The following is a 19,496-nucleotide window of genomic DNA, read 5'->3' as shown; positions in this document are numbered from 1 at the left end:
TTTATTTCGTTTTATTTATTTTCTAGCAGGTCCCTTCGCGAAGCTTAGCCAGAGCCACGGTCACGAAAACGCAATCCAGACACACAATGACTTCACTATGGCCGCTGTCTGTCGGTTAGCTGCTTACGTGTTTCATCGCTAGCCTCGGATGTAGTCTCGGAAGGCTATTATGATAATAGTACTTTCATTACGAAAGGTCTTCATTATCTTACCGCGATTCGATCTACCCGGATCAATATCATTTCCCTCTTACATTTCATTAAACGCGTGTACCCGCGCACTCGCGATTCCACTTTATCTCTCCCCCTCCTACCTCTATAATTTTACCGTAATTTCCATGAAATACGTCATGGATCTTTGATTCTTCTTTTTGTCCAAAGTATACATACGGATGTATGTAATTGTGATATCAAAAACACTTTTAATGCCACATTCAACGTTCTATAGTTTGGCCATCATTATACTCTCCAGTGTATAGTTTATATTACACGCTCGATTTTACCTGGTACTACACGAGCCTCCAGGAAATCGTTGGTCGTTATATTATTATCGTACTAAACGCTATTTTTGATATTAATGTATGTATTAATTTATAGAGTAAGTCTTAGGGAGATTATTTAATAAATAGATATAAATGCTGAGATGATACAATAGAATATTGATAAAATATTAATGGATAGAACAGATAGGTAGGAGTGTATATTAATATAGGATTAATTGACGTGGATTATATCTTAAATTATCGAATAAATGAACTAGTACCAATTTATATATTTCACATTTAATTTCGAATATTCATGCCTAATGTACAGAAATTGATGTTTGCGTGAAAATATGCTTCGACAGAGTCGAGACAGTTGCTGCTCATTTGCAGCTGCGTTCTTCTTGTTTCATCACGCACTGACGAATATCTTAATGACTCACATTCCGTCGACAAAAAGAGGAAGAATAAGAAACTATGATTCCAGGGGATCGTTATAAGGAAAAGTTGAAACATGCTGTTAAAATTAGTCTCCGAGTGTAATCCATCTTTAAATTACTTCTAGCGTGTCGTAAGACGCGTTCGATGCGAGAAAGTTTCGGTGTTTCCATGAACCCGTTAATCATTAAATTCCTTTTTCTTAAGATCTTCTACATATTAGTTGATTAGGGTATTCAAAATGGCGAGCTCGTCCAGGTACCAGAATTATGGAGGAGGAATTCGTGGTATACCTGAGTGGGTCAATACATAAGACGGCTGTCTGGCGAGTAAAGAGTTCATTCTACTTGAACACGATGGACAATACGCTAAGTGTTTCTTCTCGTTTTTTTTTTATCATCTTGAATTTTCAATTAATCGTTAAATAATACCGTCAGTATTTTCAGAAATAGATTGCGCATATTTTAAGATTTTGTAGAATGTAAAAATTTGTAATAGTCTGAAATGTTCCCGATTTTCAGGAATAGAATATCCGCTTAATTTTATCTTTGAAAGTGGGATGCTCTATTCATTTAGATTCGTATATTTTTGAATTTTGTTAAAATATTCGTGCATTTTCTATTCTTACAACACTTTTACACGTTACTATTTTCAGGTATTATTAGATCATTTATCAAGTTTTGTATAGTTATTAAATGTCGTATAGTTCTCGTTGGTTGTTTGTTCGCTTGCTTATAACGCTAAACATAACGATTTTGAGTATGTATCTAAATATATTGCATAGAGATGATCAAAATTAGAATGGAGCGTGGAAAATAAATTGGCACATATAATCACTCCCCTATTGCGAGAAAGCTGAATATATAATTTTCTAAAAATATCATCGTGTTTTCAATAACTGTAAAGGAAACTCGAAATCCATCGTATTAATCTTTATTATTTCGAATGTTGAAATTAAAGCAATCAATTAGAAATCGATTAAAATAACGATAAAACCCTGTAAATGAGAACCGGCGAACTCCGTAAAGGGAGGTACGAAGTTGAGAGCTTTCTGCTTGGATGAATAGAGAAATCAAAGAAGAACAGTCAGAACTGGAACGAAATACCAAAGACTGGAGCAAAAACAGGGAATTATTTATAAGGAAACACATGCTCGCATTATATTATACCACAGAGACAAACATAGTGCAGACGCTTTAGCAGATAATAAGCGTTAGAGTAACGAAACAGAATGAACTGAAATGAAATGATATATTGTAATCTGTATAATAAATTAAGATATATCTAGCTATATTTCTATAGATGACAAATTAAGATCTAACTTTAAGGAATAAACTGAGGTAGAAACAAAATATAACAGACGCGTATATACTCGAAAAAGATCGTAACAAGCGTAAGCCTGGATTAAATTAGGATTAAAGCAATGAAAATCGTAATAAACTTTTCCTACCATTCTTAAGATCGTTAAATGTAGAACAGAGTTTCATGCGTATTTATCTTTCGATCCCTTACACAATTTTTAATCGTGCTCTGTTGGCCAGAAAAAATTATCAATCTATAGTAGGTTTACCAGTTTAGCATAAACAACTCGATACATTAAACTGTTAAGCTCGGAAGGAAACACAGTCTATCAATGACCCAGATAATCCAGCAACGTGGCGTTCGAATTCCCAGCTCGCCGACTCACCCAATCGATTCGTCTTCTTCCAATCCGATACCGAATCCTTCTAATGAAAGATTCAAGGAATAAAATGAAATCGTAATCTTCGGGAAGGAAGTAGAGTCCTGGCAGCAAAAGAAACGTTGGAATATTACGACTTGCAGCGGTGTAGCCAATTTCCAATGCATCGTTTTTATAATATCGATTCTTTCGTAATAATAGATAATTAGCATACACCGACGCTACTTGTCTATTGTGCTTGATATTAAGTAAATACACTCTGATCGACAGGCGTCGTGAAGTTTCTTAAGGAATTTAGTTTTCTCTCAATCGAATATTAAAATAAGAAATATCCCTTAATATTGTTCCAACAATGCCACGTTACATCAATACATGTGAAATTCCTTAAACAAGTTAGTTGTCCGTGACATTAATTTTTACTTTAAACACTCGCTTATCACGTATCTGCACGTATATTACGTATTTAGAGAGTTAATCTCCTAATTGTCGCATAATCCTTTAATAGTAGCGGAACTAACACGTATACCACAGTATTTACCGCGATTATACGTGTCACTGTGTATACACAAATTTCCAGCGGTGATCATTTAAAACAGACATAATTTATACATCCATTATAAACGCCTACATCATTCATAAAACAAGTATGCATATAATCCTGTAACGTGTACAAATCTCCGGAATTACTCTCTATTCAAACTGGCTAACATTCAACGACTGATCGACCGATCATTAACAATCATCCATTGTGCACGGTTATTTTCAGAGGCCTACCGTGTGGCGTGCAACCCCCGGAACCTGTACCGGACCCGGATGGCGACAAATTGGCGACGATAGCGGCACGATTCAGCTACTTTCAAGAGAGAAAGAACTCGCTGACTACCGCAAAAGTCGATCTTCGTAGGAACATCAATCCACCGGCCAGGTACAAGAATGCACGACCAACGGTCAGGCTCAGGCCACGCCAGGTGCTCTGTAGCAAGTGTAGATCGATCTGCAACGAGAACAGCGAGAACGTGGACGTCAGCAGAAAACGGAAGCACGACGAGATTCAGCAGGAACAGCAGCAGCCGCAGCAACAGCAGGTAATATTTCCCATTTCCTTCTTCTCTTTTTCTCGTGTGCATGTGTGAGATGCTGATAAAAGGAGCTTCTCTGTACTGTGCTTCTGCTTTAGTAACGTGCTTCCTGATGTTTATTAATCCATTAATTGGCGAGATTGGATCAACTTGTTGCGTGGATTATCAGGATTTTTCGATTTTAGCTAACGATTTTATTTATCAAAGGTGCTATTTCAAAATTTATATCAATTTACATTTGTATTTATTTTTTATCAGCTTTTAATTCCAATGGGAACAACCGAATAGTCGAATGGAATATATTTCTCTTAACGACACTTTGCATATCTGGTGAAAATATCGCGCGACCGTATTTTTGGATATCTTTAAATCTGTCGAAATTTATGCAAAAGCTTTAAATATTTAAGCTTCGAGCCCTTGCAAATAGAAATATCTCGTTTTTCATTGTAATCCCTCTACATCTTTCGAATAATAATAGGAAGGTAATAACGGCGAAAGAAACCTAAATTAATTAATCATGTTTAGTCTTCCGTCATTTCGAAATGAACGATCTCAGCTAACTTAACCATCGCGACAAAAAAAAAAAAAAAAAAAAAAAAAAAAAAAAAAAAAAAAAAGAAGAAAAAAACGCGAATCGCGGATGTTAATGTTCATTGAGATTTTTTCCTTTTTAAAGAAATTTAATTGTTGTGATGCCACGACGGTAAAAACATTCAAATCCGATGTAGGTTGTGAAAAGTTTCGGGCATCGACGAAGGAAATCCGCGAGTAGGAGCGAAAGAAACGAGTAAATTGTGTTGCAGGAAACTTTGTCGAATGAGCACGCCAGACTAAGGAGGAAAGTCATACGATTTTGAATTAGAGGAAAAGTAACTTAACGCGTTGTCTTCCAAGAGGTGCACTTACATTGTGCGATAGTAGTTTGATTCGAGCATGGCAACTTGCCTCTCGAGTTCTTCTTCGCTTGAGCACAAAGTGTTCTAATGGCACATTTGCTAGGTACTGGCGTTCTCTCGTACAGTACACGTGTTTAGCCTTAAGATAGTTTATTTCGCTGGCTCCGTGTCAGACGGTAGAAGTTTCATCGAAGTACATTATATCGTGATTTATATTTGGAATTTCACCAGTTGTCTCGAAACTTTTTAAAGGGAGAAAATCAACAACTAAATGTTTCATTATGACAAATCTCTGCTATATCTTAACAGTATTTAGAAAGTTGGCTGGAAAGCATATAGAATCATATGGTAAATATTTTAATATGACTAATAGTTTATTTTGAAATCACTTTAGTGATTAGCATTTTAGTTTCTTAAAATATATTTTCAGTGCTGGCTATATGTTATATGAAAAAATTCCATTGAAATATCTTCCCAGCTTAAATCCATTGCAAATCGGGTGGCGAGGAACTGCAAATGGAGTAGTTGTCAGATGAGTTTTACGCATCGGTAAAAACGCATGATTTTTCATCAGGTCACGGGCCATGGATCCACTCGAAGAAGCGATCGACGTTGTGGTCAGCAGCCGCAAAAAGCCTCGAGAATACTGTTCTCTGAGTGTCAGTCCGAGAACATCACGGTGTCATCTCATCAAACAGCGAAGTCCTCGTCGTCTACAGCACTCAGCCCCGATTCGTCGAAGCTTGGACCGTCTCTCATCCCAAAAATTTCGAGACTTCAACCAAACGAAATCAACAATGCCATGCAAGCGAATGGTTAATATTTTTCATTTAAAGAAACCCACCTTCTTCTATTTTAAAATTATTTCAAATGGAAGGAATAGTTGTTATACAATTCTATATATATAAATTTCTTTTTCTTCTTTCATATAAAGATTTTGTTGCGTTATTGAGTTTTTGCTTTTTCAAGTGCTTAGACGAAGTGCTTCGTATAACACGTGATCTTAATCTTTTAGAAGCTTGCCCTCGGAAAAGGTGCTTAAAGCAACTATCTCAGGCTTCGATAGTCGAATTACATAAGGTCCATTTGCAGATAATAAGATCGTCCGTGGAATACACGCGCAACACCAATAATTTGCACTTAATTACGACTAGCTGAATGTGCAAGGAGGATCATTAAGATAAAAAGATTCGTGTGATGCAAAAATCGAAGCCGGATAAAACTTACTATTTGCGATAATTGAACGATCAAATTCCTCATTGAGTGAGAAATACGATAATATTTCTAACAAACTAAGTAATCTAATTATTTTCATTATATTACTCTTCAATTGCAATTATCTACGTTTGATATACATGTGACATATTTATAACTATTGACGTAAAAATGTCTTTTTATAAGCTGTAACTAGTTACCTTTGACACAAGATTATATCCTTCTATACTTACAAAACGCTCCAATTGTATGCTTATCTGGAATAGTTACAAAAATATATGACGTGTGAAAAGGTTTGAGAAAAAGCAAAATTATCTCTGAAAAAAGTAGGAAGAGTTGCAACAGATCAAGAAAACTGCTAGATAGAAAGTATTGCATACTTCACAAAACTCCATAGATGATATGATATTTAGACATACAGTATACATGATTTCCTTTTTATAAAGATAAATGTTAAGATAAATGAAACTACTTTTACTTTAACCAACTAAGAACGTTAGAATAACGCTAATGCGGAACCTCTTCGAGCCTCGTCATTTATCTGTTTCTCTTTTTCTCCTGCAGAAAAGGTGAAGATTGGCCCATCGTACTGGAACAATCGAGCCGAGGAGGGCGACTCATCGGCGAACGCGATGGAGCCAACAGAGGAACGCATGGAATCAACGGATTGTGATAGCAATCCATCAATGGCGTATTGTGCCACACCCAGAAGACTTAGCAGCTCCTCCGTGGAAAGTGCAAAAATACCAGAAGAAGAGGAGAAAAAAACGTTCGCGGCCGCGGACTCGACAATGAGGCCAAGAACGGGGCGCGTGCCGCGAAAGAAGCGATCCGTCGGATCTATGGAGGATTTATGGGACGAGACAGTGTTCGAAGATCCGACGAGGACAGCCAGAACCACACCGGTGATTAAGATCTCTTTCGGTGCTCAGGGTGAAGGGACTGTCTTGAAAATACCCTCCAAGATTCAGGATCCGGAGTACGAGCAGGAAACTGACGAAGCTGAGGAGGTGCAGACAGAAACGGAGAGAGATCCGTTGGAATTGCCCAGGAATTTTGACAACGATTATGATTATCGTGAGGATGGAGAGGAGGATGGACAGGAGCAGGTAGACCCTCAGAAACAGGGTGTGAAGGATGCCAGTGCTAAGGCTGCGAAACGTGCACTGAAGAAGGCTAAAAAAGAGGCCAGGAGGAAAATGCTCGGTGGAGTTTCGCCTGCGAGATCTCCTTGCAATGGATCTCCACGGTAAAATAACCGTTTTAAGATACTAGTTATCGGTGCATCTATATAGTGGTTACAGAAAAAGTATTTGCACATATTCTTATTTTTTAATGGTGCTCAAGGTGCTCTTTTATGAGGTTCTACATTTCATTTTTATAGTACCACCACGAAAGTACCACTAAATGATACGTATATACTATTTGGACCTAATTAATTAGCGTGTAAACGGTATAATAAATATAATAGTGATCAAATACTTTTCGTAACTATCGTATTTTGGATTTATGATACAGACATATGTATATGACACTAATTATGATTTATTTTTCTTACAGTTACAATCCCACGTACGACACATTATCGTATCACCGTCGCAAGCATAAAGTGAAGCATAAAAAGAAGCACAAGGAAGATCGTAAACACAAGAGCCAACAGTCGCAGCATCAGCAGTCTTGTTTGGAATCCGGAAGTACCGAGAATCAGCAGAATTGGAACGTCCTTCCGGGCAGCGAATCGTACACAGCCATAAAGGAGCAGTGCCTGAAGCAAAAACTATCCATATCTCTGAAGAGATTGAATACAAACGCTTACGCTAGATGTGATTATCCTGTGAGTAACTCTTCGTTGGGTTGCAAAAGTCCTGGTGCAAGCAGTGATGAACTAAGTGAACAGGAACCTGAAGTCGACGCCGGCGAAACTGCTCCGGACTTTCCACCGCAATCTCATCCTTTGATGATGCGTCTTGCCGCGACGCCTGTCGAACATTGCCTCACTGCTAACGGTAGAAGAATGGACGTTGGTGACGTGGTGTGGGGAAAGATTCATGGATTTCCTTGGTGGCCTGGAAAAGTATGCATTATTAGATATTCATTCATTTTGCTGGATATTCTTTTTAATATGTGTTCTCTAGTATGATCATGTGTATTCAGCTTAAATAAATATCGTATTCTAAAATGTGTGTTTGTTCTTCCAGGTTCTCAGCATCACAGTTTCTTGTAAAGAGGATGGTACGTCGTCCGGACCGCAAGCTCACGTAGCCTGGTACGGTTCTTCGACAAGTTCTCTAATGTCGTGCGACCAGTTGAGTCCATTTTTAGAAACATTCAAGGTAGATATCTTATTCATCCATATACGTATATATATAATTTAAAAAAGAATAAATTTATTTCATTTAGAAAGATGGCAATTTAGATTCATTGTTGATTCTAACTTCTAGTTGCTGCAGAGTAGTAAAGTAGCAGTATAATAATTGTGAATATCGATCGATGTCTGTTTTAGACGCGGTACAACAAGAAGAAACGAGGTCCGTATAAGGAGGCGATACGACAGGCACAGAATGAAGCCCGAAGTCAAATCACGCCTAACTCGACGAGTAGCGTTTTAAACGTGTGTAGCTCACCGCGTGAGGTCAACGTTCTCTCCTAAGGGAAGGTGCACGGCGCTCGACACCATTCCTTTAACTGCCGGGTATCCGTCGTCGGAGATTCATTCTAACGGCGGATCAAAATCGTCATGTAATATATAAAGCAAATTTTTGTACATAATTGACTTTAGCATTAATGAAATAGCTCTTGATCGATGTTTTAATTCAGTTGAGTCGCGCCTGTTGTCGTCGTCCACGTTAAATATGGTTAAACTAACGGCGACACCAACGCTGAATGAAGTTTACTGCCACCACTGGCTCGTTTTTTTATCCTCAGCTTTTTTCGAGCGAACATTTAGCGTGTAAAAAGTATTTAGGTAGGCTATAATCTCTAGAGATGACACGTCAGCTCTCGAGGAATAATTTCAATAAAGAAATATGTCTATGACTTCACTTTGATAGTTAGACACAGACAACACACATATACGTTAAAATCACACGGGTGTCGTCACTGTACATTAAACGTCTCATTGACTACTAAATCATTATTTAACGATGCTCGTTTACTTGAATTCTTTATGTAAATGCATATACAAACATATATATACATACATATATATACACACTCGTATATATCTGTATTAATAATTTTATTGTGATCATTGTGTCAAGAACAAGTGTGTAGTATATATCCAGTGCGGGCAGTGAATCTTCGATACAACCCGTAGACGTTTCCGAAATCGTTTATGACTCTATTCGTCGCTTCTTTATAATTAAAATATTGAGAATATGGACAATACATTTTCGACAAATCGCAAATTTATTCATGACACTTTAATTACTGTTTCGCGTTAAGAATCGCTGAATGTTTAAAAAGCTTTAACCGAGAATTCTATAACGTTTAATCTCGTAATACGGTGTATATTTTACGTGCTAAGAGAGTAATGGACAACCGAAATTTTTTGTAGCGCTGCATTCCTTGCATTCTTTATTATCTAAAATCAACTTTCCTTGAAAGTTTCGTTTACGCTTCATACTAACACTGCCAAGGATTGACATTTGTTTCAGTCTTCTTTCGTCGACGATAATCCTTGACGAGTCGACGGTTACGAATTCCAAATGTCCAATGCTTCACAAATCGTCGATTATCCAAATCTCCACTTATATCAATATTTACAGTATCCAATTTTATCTTGGTGATAAAAAATGATAAAAACGTGTCTCAGTCTGTTACAAACATTCTCTTCTTTCTCTCAAATTTCTTCCATCCTTCTCATCTCTCAAACTCGATGTTTCATTATTACAATATTCGGTTATTTTACATTCATCGAGCTATTTTTTCCAGAAACGCTTTACCGTGTATTCGTAAATTTTCGTGATTAATTTCTGGACAAATCCATGTTCTATATTCAAATTCTATATTTTCTACTTTACAAGTCGTCATATTTGGGGCCGGCGTGACCTTTCACGGAGCCTGAATATACATTCAAATCCTACACTTAAATTTTACAACGAAGAATTATTTATTTACAAATGCTGTTACATATTATATATTTTTTATAAGTAGTTTTTTAAACAAATCCAAGTAATATTTGTTCGCATCTGTAATTCGCTTTCAAGTGGCAAAAGTTCAATGAAAGTACAAAATCTGTAATCATGTACGACTTTTGCAAAAAACTGTTGATGTAGTTTAATTTCTCTAAAAACGGGAAATTTCTCATTTCTCTGAAAGCGCCTGGACTTTTTTTTTATCTAACATAGTTTCCAGGATATGAGATCTTTATGGAGTTAGACTAAACTTTGACGATTTTTGTCACTCCTTTAAACTGAATCATCGCTACTAAAAAAAATGTCTTGCATTTTTTAATGGTATTATCATTCTGTAAAAAGTTAATCAAAATCGGTATTTTTTAATTGGGTAATTTTGGGGCCGGGTTCCTGCGAACGTGCTGAACCTGCCTTGCGCTGGCCCTGATCATATTCCTATGTCTGAACGAACAGAAGTGCAAATGAGAATGAAGGGAAAATTCGATCGACTTCGTTCTAAAATATTTCCCTGGGGTATACGCGTGATTTGAGTAGCAGGGAATAAAATAAGAGAGACGAGAGGATCGTCACGCGACGAACACGTCAATATCACGATATCGAATCTTTATTTCGATATCAGCAGTCACGTGCGAGTCAGTTGGATGTTTGCTCTGTGCTTTAAGAGAGATCTTCATCAAACCTCCAGACCGTCGTTGGACAGACGTTCTCATCTCCACCTCTTCTTTCTTTTTATTTTCTTTTTATTTTCGTTCGAACTTCCATATCTTTTTGGTCGTCGTTCGATCTTCGAACAAAAATGATCTTCAAGCTCGATCCTTTCGATAACTGCCTGATGAATCCACAATCTTTTCTTTTTCGTCGAATCTAAATACCCTCCTTTCACTTATAGCAAGTCCCATAACTATTCAAAGACATTGTTTCAGGAGAAACGAACTTTCTCCGTATCTTCGCGTTCGTCTTCTGACTTTTTCTCATAAATCCTCGATTCTCGTCGCCGATATGAAGACATTTGTATAAATATCGCGTTTTATCTCGTTTTATAGGAAAAATTCACGAAATGAATTCGATGAAATATTCAGTGAAAGTATGGATCGTAATTTCCGGCGCTTTGTAAAAGCAACATAATGCGCTTGGAAAAATTTGTACGAAGAAAAAGGTACTGTAAGAGGAAGATAATAATTAAAAAAGAGAATTTATACAATTCGTTTCAGTGGATAACATTGAACGTAGAGATAGATTTTTGTTGGTCGATAAGCTTCTGATACGATCGTAGCTCGCCAGTAGACGATTAATGATTGTTTGATTTCTTGATAATCACCGACCAATTCTTCCGCAGAAAGCGAAATATAATTCGAGATTCGAGTTGAATTGGCCTGGCGATAGTCGGTATAACGATAAATTGATAATAATATGAATTTTTATATTGTTATTTTTTAAGCGGAAGGGCGCTAGTTAGGAGCCCTTCTTTTAAATTATTGTTTAAAATTTTTATATTTTCGTACGTAGCGTATCAAATATTTTTTATGCTAAATCTCCTTATGTAGCAAAGTATCCAACGCTGTTACGTTACATTTTCTCCTCGTGTCCGGTCGTAGCGCGTAAACAATATCTTTTAAAAAGAATAAATTGATCGATTGGAAAAGTGATTGGATTGTAACATATGAGACATTTGTTGGCTACTTGGTTTCCTTAAATCATTTTGTCAAACAAAGTGTTTGAGTGGAACAATTATTTATGAATAATTACAATGCTTCGTGTTCTATTTACGAAAGACTTGTTTATGAAGTGTTCATGGAAGACTAACGCAAGATAGATAGTCTTCGATTAGACGAATTTTTCTCGAAACGTATATACGTTGTCAGTAGGAAAGTTAGTTTCCTTAAAAAAGGTCGTTCAAACGAGGGAAGGAAGGAAAGACTAAAGTAGGATCGCTTGATTTTATTTCCAAAAGCGTTGTCAAATATTTCATCGTTTAGTTGAACTTCAAACTATCTATTTTTCGCACGTTGTTGATTTTTGTATTGGTTATAAATTCCACGCATCGATGAATCGAATGTTACTATTTACTATTCCATTTCTGGTACAATATCGTTCCTTAGCGAGTTAATACAAGTGGAAAGATACAAGTAACGAGTTAATTCCACTCTAATATTTTCCCTATAGCTTCACATCTAATGCTCGAATAATTATCACTCTCCTAATATTCCCATAAATAAACAATTCATATGTTACAACCCAATTGAGAAAACAAATTAGATAATAGAAAAGAAAAAGAGATACGATAATTTTCCATTACGAGCATCGACTAATTTCGCAATCGCCGATATATGTATAACACAGGTGAGGAATATTTAAGTCAAATAACGTCCAGGAAGAAGATATTGACTTTAAACCCTCTACAACTGGATTTATGCTCGATCTATCCGGCTAATTACAGATTTGTATTCGAATAACGTCGAGAAGAGAAATTATCGATTTCTTTTGAAACTTTTATGTATATTCATCGAGCGACACAAAAATTAAAACATTGATATGTTTCGTTTTGTAAAGCAGAAGGAAAAGAAAGATAAAGTAAATAAGAGCCGTAAAAAAATAACCTGTTATTACGGAGGGTTAATTTAGATCTTTTCTATCGATAGAAACAGCAAAGGACTAAGGCAAGGAAGAAATATTAGACGTACGTGAATAATACATTCGTGAAAATTAGCCGTTAAAACGTTGATCGTGCTTGTTAACGAGGTTTAAAGAGGTACTTGCGTGCACGGATGAGAAAGAGAAAGAGAATGAGAATGATCGAAGAGTAACGAACGTTCGGCCGGATAAAAGCTAAATAGATAAGTAATAGGCGAGTGTAAAATATGTATGAATGTGTTTAAGCGCGAATGAATGACAGGGAAAGGGATAACAAAGCGAGAAGCCAAGATGTTTTTAAGTAACTGTGATTTTTCAGATGTATATTATACATAAATAATGACGAATTAATTTCTACGTGTATTATAATGCAAAACGACGAATGGTAAATGCGATGATGTATCGATGTGTCGCTTGTGTCCGTACGAACGTTGTAGAACATTATTTCGACTAACACATATCGGGTAGAGAAGCGTGTTTGGCGGCGAAATAAATTGCCGCTATTAATTAATCGTCATCGATTCATCGTTATTCGATTCGTAATTAATTAATCGAGCATTATCATTACGAATATAGGTATGCGCGAGTCGTGGTACGTTGCCTAAAAAAAAATCTTTACGTATATACAATACTTATACATACACTGGACACGTTCACACTTACATAGAGTTCGATTGTTAATTGCTTGCATAATTGTATAAGAGAGCCACGTGTCATCTATGTAATATCATTGTATTCAGTAATACACACGTATACACACGTACACGCAGACACGAGTACACACACCGTAGATTTATTCTATACTTTTCGTCGCCTCCCGTCGAAAGAATCGCTGTTCGCTATTTTGCGAATTCCTCTACTTTACTTCTTCTTTCCTCCCTTCTTTTCCTCTTCTTTTTATTTCTCCTCCTCCTCCTTTTTTTTTTTCTTGCAATCAACCCTTCACGAACTGTTCCTAAAGAAAACGCCACTGTACCACGCTGAACCTATCGTTGAGCAGAAAATAAACTGCGTATATAAGTACGCGTGCAAAGCGAAAACGCATCGTCTTTCGATTCTCGACGATGCTTTCCCTCTCGATTTCTGAGCTAAGCGATTAGCTCTGGATTAGGTACTTAAATAATCGACAATAGGAGATAATGTTATCGTCGTTCAATCCTCGGAGCGCAAAAATAAAGTCTCTATCTATTTATTTTTATCGTTAATCGTTTGTAATGGGAAAACAGTGTCTCGTGGATTTTCTTTTAAGCTAATACACAGAGCCTTCGGAGTAATCGTGTGAGGCTCGATCGTATACTCATGCGTCTATATATTCCTTAAATTTCACTTTGTTTCTTTATCACTATGCTGTTATGCTCTGTTACGAGAATCGCATTCACGAAGAATGCGCATAATATTAGCGGAAGAAGTAACTTTCTAATTAGGCTTCATCCCTTTAATTGTGTTTAAAAAAGAAACACACACATCTAGCGATAGATAAAGTAAAAATCAGGTAAACTAGCTAATTGCATTACTAACACCTTCAAGTAGCTAAGAACCTGGTATATGTACATTCTAAAACTCACGAAGAAGCTATTTTCTAAATTAAAATATTCTCAAAGATCTTTCATAGGATTTATAATTGTAGAAAAAATAAAAAAAAAGAAGGAATCTCTATTTAGAATTTCGTCCTCGGAAGAATGTGAAAGGCGTACAGTTTCAAGAATTTCTAAAGCTCCAAGGGTTGGACGTCGAGTAAGGGACGTGTACTAATTGTCGCTATTGTTTTAAATAGCGGCAGCTTGATTTGCATATAGCCTAGTTGACCGCACAGCGAATCGATCCCGGTCCTACGTTTTCCTCGCGATTTTCCGCTGCTCGACGTAGGTGCGGCCCTATCCTGAGAAAAACAAGTGTTCATTTTTCGACGAAAATCCACTATGTGGAGAACGAACCGCGTACGCGCATGCGTGCAAGCGTATGTTTTAAAAGCGCGCGCGCAGAGGCGAATGATGAATTTTCGGGGGCTCCCCGAAAAGAGGACGAAAAAGAAAAAAAGAAAAGAAATAAGTATGTTTCTAAACGATATTACACGATTAGTCGAGGGAAATAGATCCGTATAAGTACAAATAAACGAGCCTGAATGAATGTTTCGATAGAGGGCAACCCTGTTTTCCTTTTTATAACGAAAAATACGAGGAACCATTTATAAATAGTTTTTTTGAATAAAACGCGGTTAATATAAATAAATATTCTAACAATGATTAAAAGTCTTTTTATGCTATTTCGTTGCTGTAGCGATGTAGAAGCGAGATTTTTTATCATACGATTTATTTTTGTCGATAAACTAATAGTATAATTGTTAAGACAGAATGGAAAGGAGTCGAATTTTCTCTATACGATATATGTATATTTAGAAGAAAGATCAAAGTTGAGCTTCAGGTGGCAATTGTGTTCAAAATGTCAGATTTAAGTGGAATTCTTTGTCATAGCTTGTATCTTGATAGTAAGTGTGTAGTATGCATATGAGGAAAGAGGTATAACATGCGGAAAGGCTAATTGTAAGTTTCTTTCGAGATCATTTTTCGAGATAGTGGATATATTCGTTGAAACAACACCATGTAATAATCCACGAAAATCAAATTTTCACGCCATATTCTCGTTTGCGTCGTAGGGATTTTGGTGCAATAAGTAAAAAGATGAGAATAAATGAAAAGAAAAGAATCCTCTATTTACTGTATTTTTAAATCGGCACGATTACGTTTCCTTAAGTGTTCCGTCGTAAATAAAATTGGGTGAGATATTCTGAATTCTATTCTTAATATATAAATCGGATACACGAAGATGGACTATTAATAAAAATTTCACCGTATCAAACGTACAATACTTATTCCATTCCAAAAATTCGATTCCTTTCTGCGTATTGTAAAATCGAAACGAACCTGCACGTTGTAAAGCCAAGAAACGGCAGAAAGAGAAGCAAATGTCCCTTTTAAAAGCTCTAGAAGCCAGAAAGCTCGCCTAAGTCGACCCACGGATACGCATTCGCCGCTGCCGAACCTAGAACTTCCGGTCACGACGTTAAGAAGTGGCCGAACCGAGACGAATCGTTATACCGCGTGCTGGACCTGTATTTTTTTAAATAAAAACCAGAAAAACCACCATCTTCCGATTCTGCCGAACAACCGATCATATTCGACGCATACTCCATAGAAGCTAAGTGTAAAACGCAAAGCAGAAAAAGAAAGAAGAAGGAAACAAAACTAGAAAAGAAAAACAGTAGCGAGAGAGTGCATGTGTGTTTGTTAGGACGAAAGAATGAAAGAAGAAATATGAACGAATGAAGTACGAGAGAGAGAAAGAGAGAGAGAGAGAGAGAGAGAAGTAGATGACTCTGATGATCATTACAGCGGAGACTATTTCTCGTTGCTGTTGCTTTCCACCGATTTAGGAAAAAAAATGCACACACACGCGTTATATGTACGACACGCGCGTGGAGACACGTACATCTGCATAATTACTCACACACACGCAGATTTCAGTATCATTCGAGAGCACGATAAAGATCGATGGTCAGTCCGTTGCAGTTGAAGCAAAAAGGAACACGTGTCACTTGCAAGGAAGCAAATGAGCAAAAAGAGAAACGAGAAAACGAGAGAGAAAAAGAAGAAGTCAAACGTCAACTCAGAGTCTTGTACATAGTATCTTTTTCACTACTGAAAAACGAGCATTTGAACCGTGATCGTTCCCCAGATGAGCGCGCGCGCTTGTCTTCTTCGTTGGATTGAACGAGGCGACGCGAGCGTTCAATGGAACAAAGAGGACATTGTTCTACTTCTTTTTTTCCCTACTACCTCCCTTCTTTCTTTCTTTTTTTCTTTTTCTTACTTTTTCTTCTCTGGCTCGTTCTTTATCCCGCGTTTCTTTTTTCCAGTTACTCTTTCCTCTTCCCTTCCTTCTTCTACGTTTTTAATTCCATTGTCTTCGATCGCGTTCACCTTGTTCGATGTTGGGCGGAGGAACGCGAGAACAGACGCAGTATGTACAGTGTTTTACGGTAGATCGAGCGCACGTATCTACCGTATCTATCTTCGTTTCGTTTTTTTAGAATTCTACGAGATTGCACGGCAGGAAATAAAGGAATGACACAGAGGGGAAAATCGTAACAGGCGAGACGGAACGTCTTAAATGGAAATTATTTCTACTCGCCGGTGTTTTTTTTAACAACGAACCCTTGTCAGGGAAAACAAAGCATTGGAGATTATCATTAATATAATATAATACTAACTTAATTAGCAACAGAACTAGTTCTCGGTTCTTACGCCTCCGTAACAACGTCTTTTCTCTTTTTCTTTAACAACGATTAACAAACCTTTCGTCTTTGGATTGGACGGTTGCTTTTATCAAGCTGTAAATTTTGTTGGGTTTTTTCTCGAAAGAAAAACTTTTATATTTTTTCCTCTGCAAACAACGATGTTACTTAACATCGTTATTCAAGCTTTCTTGCCGCTTATCCTCATTCTATATAATTTTCAAACAAACGATAATTAAGAAAGTTTTAATAAAATCTTCGCAGAAAATTTCTAATTGATTTCAACCAGGTATAGATACAGCTTGCACCGACCAAGAGACCAGAGGCAACGACAAATCTCGAGCAGATAGAGCTATTCAAATAGAAGACATCTTTTCTAAAGCGATGTTTCACTTTTGCAGAATAGAAATCGATCGTATCCTCCACGTGCGACCGACGTAATCGCTATCATCAGTTCTCATCATCGCATTATCTCTGAAAGCGCGGCCTGGCTGCGTTAGAAGTATGTGCTCATTGCGCATAGCCACCAGCATCCTCTTAAACGTAAGGTAAAACGACATTCAATTTATTTGATGATTTCGTTGGATATCTATCAAAGTCCCTTTACTCTTCTTGTAATCATAAAAACGCGAAGGGAAAAAGAGGGAAGGAACGAAAAAGAGTAGTCTTTCATTATTTAGATGGGCTCATTCCCTTGAGTGTTCTAAAACGACGATAGTTCAACTAATGTTTCATAGAAGTCGCAATCTTTTCTTCTTGTCCCTTTTGCAAATGGTAAATTAATATGCAGGTCATTAAACATGTTCTCGTAAAATATCGTTGGTATAATAAACACGAGTGGTCGATTTTCTAAATACGTATTTTACGTATTTTATTGATTTTTTAATGACGATTAATTAATAATTAAAGGAAGAAATTAAGAAAGGAAGAATGGAAGAAATTGATTTTTCTTATTCTCATTACGGAGTTATTGCTATAATAACGTCGCTACGAAGTATAATTATTTTTAATTATCTACGTTACGATTTTCTCACCGTTCTTTTCTTACTTCTCTTATTTTTCATTTCTAGAAACGATTGCATATCGTGTTATGTAATCAAACATTACCCTGTACATGTTATGTACAGAGAAATTTGTGCCCGCGATAACACGCATAATCTCAGTAAATACTCGCGTCAATTTCCACTTCTATTAGCGGATTATTCGCCGATTTACAGCTTTATCGATCTAAACACGTAAATAGCGCACGTCTACAAACGTCTATTGCTCTAAAGCCAAGAATCAATTAGAAAATTCAGAGAACGCATCATTCCGTTCTCGATAATCGAAAAGAAAATAAAACAACGTTCTTCCTTATCTGTTAAACTAAAAAAATTAAATAAATTCACACGATTTGAAGAAGCCATTCCTTTAAAGGTCATTGCTAGTACACGCCTGACATTTACACGAACCACTCTATTTACTTCGACTTACGCGGGTCAAACTATGACCTTAAACTGACTTCGAGTAAAGACACTGCGCTTAAATGAAAATAGCGTGAAAATAATGACACGTAGCAGCGTATCAGTTCGTTTCGTTCGATGATCAAAGTTCTAATGGTTTTCATCGATGTTTTCACGTATACTTAACGATCGTATTCCGTTTCTTGTTATTAAACGAGGCAAAAATCCCGAGCTACTGATAGTGGCTTGTCTTTGTTGACAAGTAGCAAAAAGGTGCCAGGGACGAGTATCGATACGAATTAATTTGAACAAAGAATCGAGCAGCGAAACGACATTGATATTTTCACTGATTTATCACTGTAGGGTTACAAGAACGTGTCATCCGTCGTGGAACTCGTTTCAGCGTTGGCTACGATATTATATTATGCCTTTAAGATAACGTTTACAAATTTTTATTTTCCAATGTTCGAATGTTAACTAAATGTTTGTTATATACGAGACACCCTGTGCATAGGTATACCAATGATTCCATATAGTTTTACATATTTCATTTCCTTGTCGTTGTATGCTATTTTATGATCGTTAGCTTACTATTTTGTTATATTAAAATAACATTAACCTTAGCTTCATTTGCCATTATACCGATGACAAGTTTGTTGTTTACGACGAAAATTAGTAGAACGTTGTTCGGTGTTTCAGATTCAGTGTTTTCGAACATTTCGATATTAACAGATTCGACGTAACGAAAGAAATCTCTCAACCCTCTACAATGACATATATCGTTCGAGTGGATATACATTTCGGTATTTTTACCGTTATTTTTAACCATTGTTTTGCATACTTATCATTGCACTAATTTATTTTATCATCTTATCGCTGCACCGCCACTGAAGAAGAAATCCGACTCGCTTCTTATTTATGACAGTTATTACTGCCGGTCTTCCAACGAGGACGCAAGATTGTACTGTGATATCAACGGTACTCCTACAACTCTTACAACCTTATTCGATACAGTTATTTAATTTATCTCTTACGACAATTTCTGAACTTATGTAACTCATTATTTCAAACGCCATTCGATCTTTCGTTATTTTTACTATTGTTTTCTTCTTCTTTTTTTTTACTACTACACCTTCGTTCTCAAAATTAATTACGACGTATACCGTCGGTATAATACTAAGAGCGTAACATTATCGAAAATTTTTT

At 36.6% G+C, this 19,496-nt stretch overlaps 1 protein-coding gene across 2 annotated transcripts in view; it reads left to right on the top strand.

Annotated features, from left to right (window-relative positions):
* LOC122576001 overlaps positions 1–17,357 on the top strand; it is a 41,960-nt gene extending 24,603 nt beyond the window's left edge. Inside the window, exons 2-8 of one of the 2 annotated variants that reach the window (XR_006319625.1) lie at positions 3,367–3,685; positions 5,150–5,390; positions 6,355–7,039; positions 7,351–7,864; positions 7,989–8,123; positions 8,294–8,529; positions 17,250–17,357. Coding sequence is in view for 1 of the 2 variants with exons in the window: in XM_043745654.1 (XP_043601589.1) it covers positions 3,367–3,685; positions 5,150–5,390; positions 6,355–7,039; positions 7,351–7,864; positions 7,989–8,123; positions 8,294–8,440 (2,041 nt within the window). In the remaining variant the exon portion in view is untranslated. Of the gene's footprint in view, positions 1–3,366; positions 3,686–5,149; positions 5,391–6,354; positions 7,040–7,350; positions 7,865–7,988; positions 8,124–8,293; positions 15,409–17,249 lie in introns of those variants that run through there. The other variant, XM_043745654.1, reaches the window with a different exon arrangement.
* The last annotated feature ends 2,139 nt before the right edge of the window (positions 17,358–19,496 follow it).

This window comes from Bombus pyrosoma, linkage group LG15 (genome assembly GCF_014825855.1).
Source record: "Bombus pyrosoma isolate SC7728 linkage group LG15, ASM1482585v1, whole genome shotgun sequence".
Classification (NCBI taxonomy): domain Eukaryota; kingdom Metazoa; phylum Arthropoda; class Insecta; order Hymenoptera; family Apidae; genus Bombus; species Bombus pyrosoma.
Note: the sequence above shows the minus strand (reverse complement) of the source record. Positions and strands in the feature narration are given on the sequence as shown.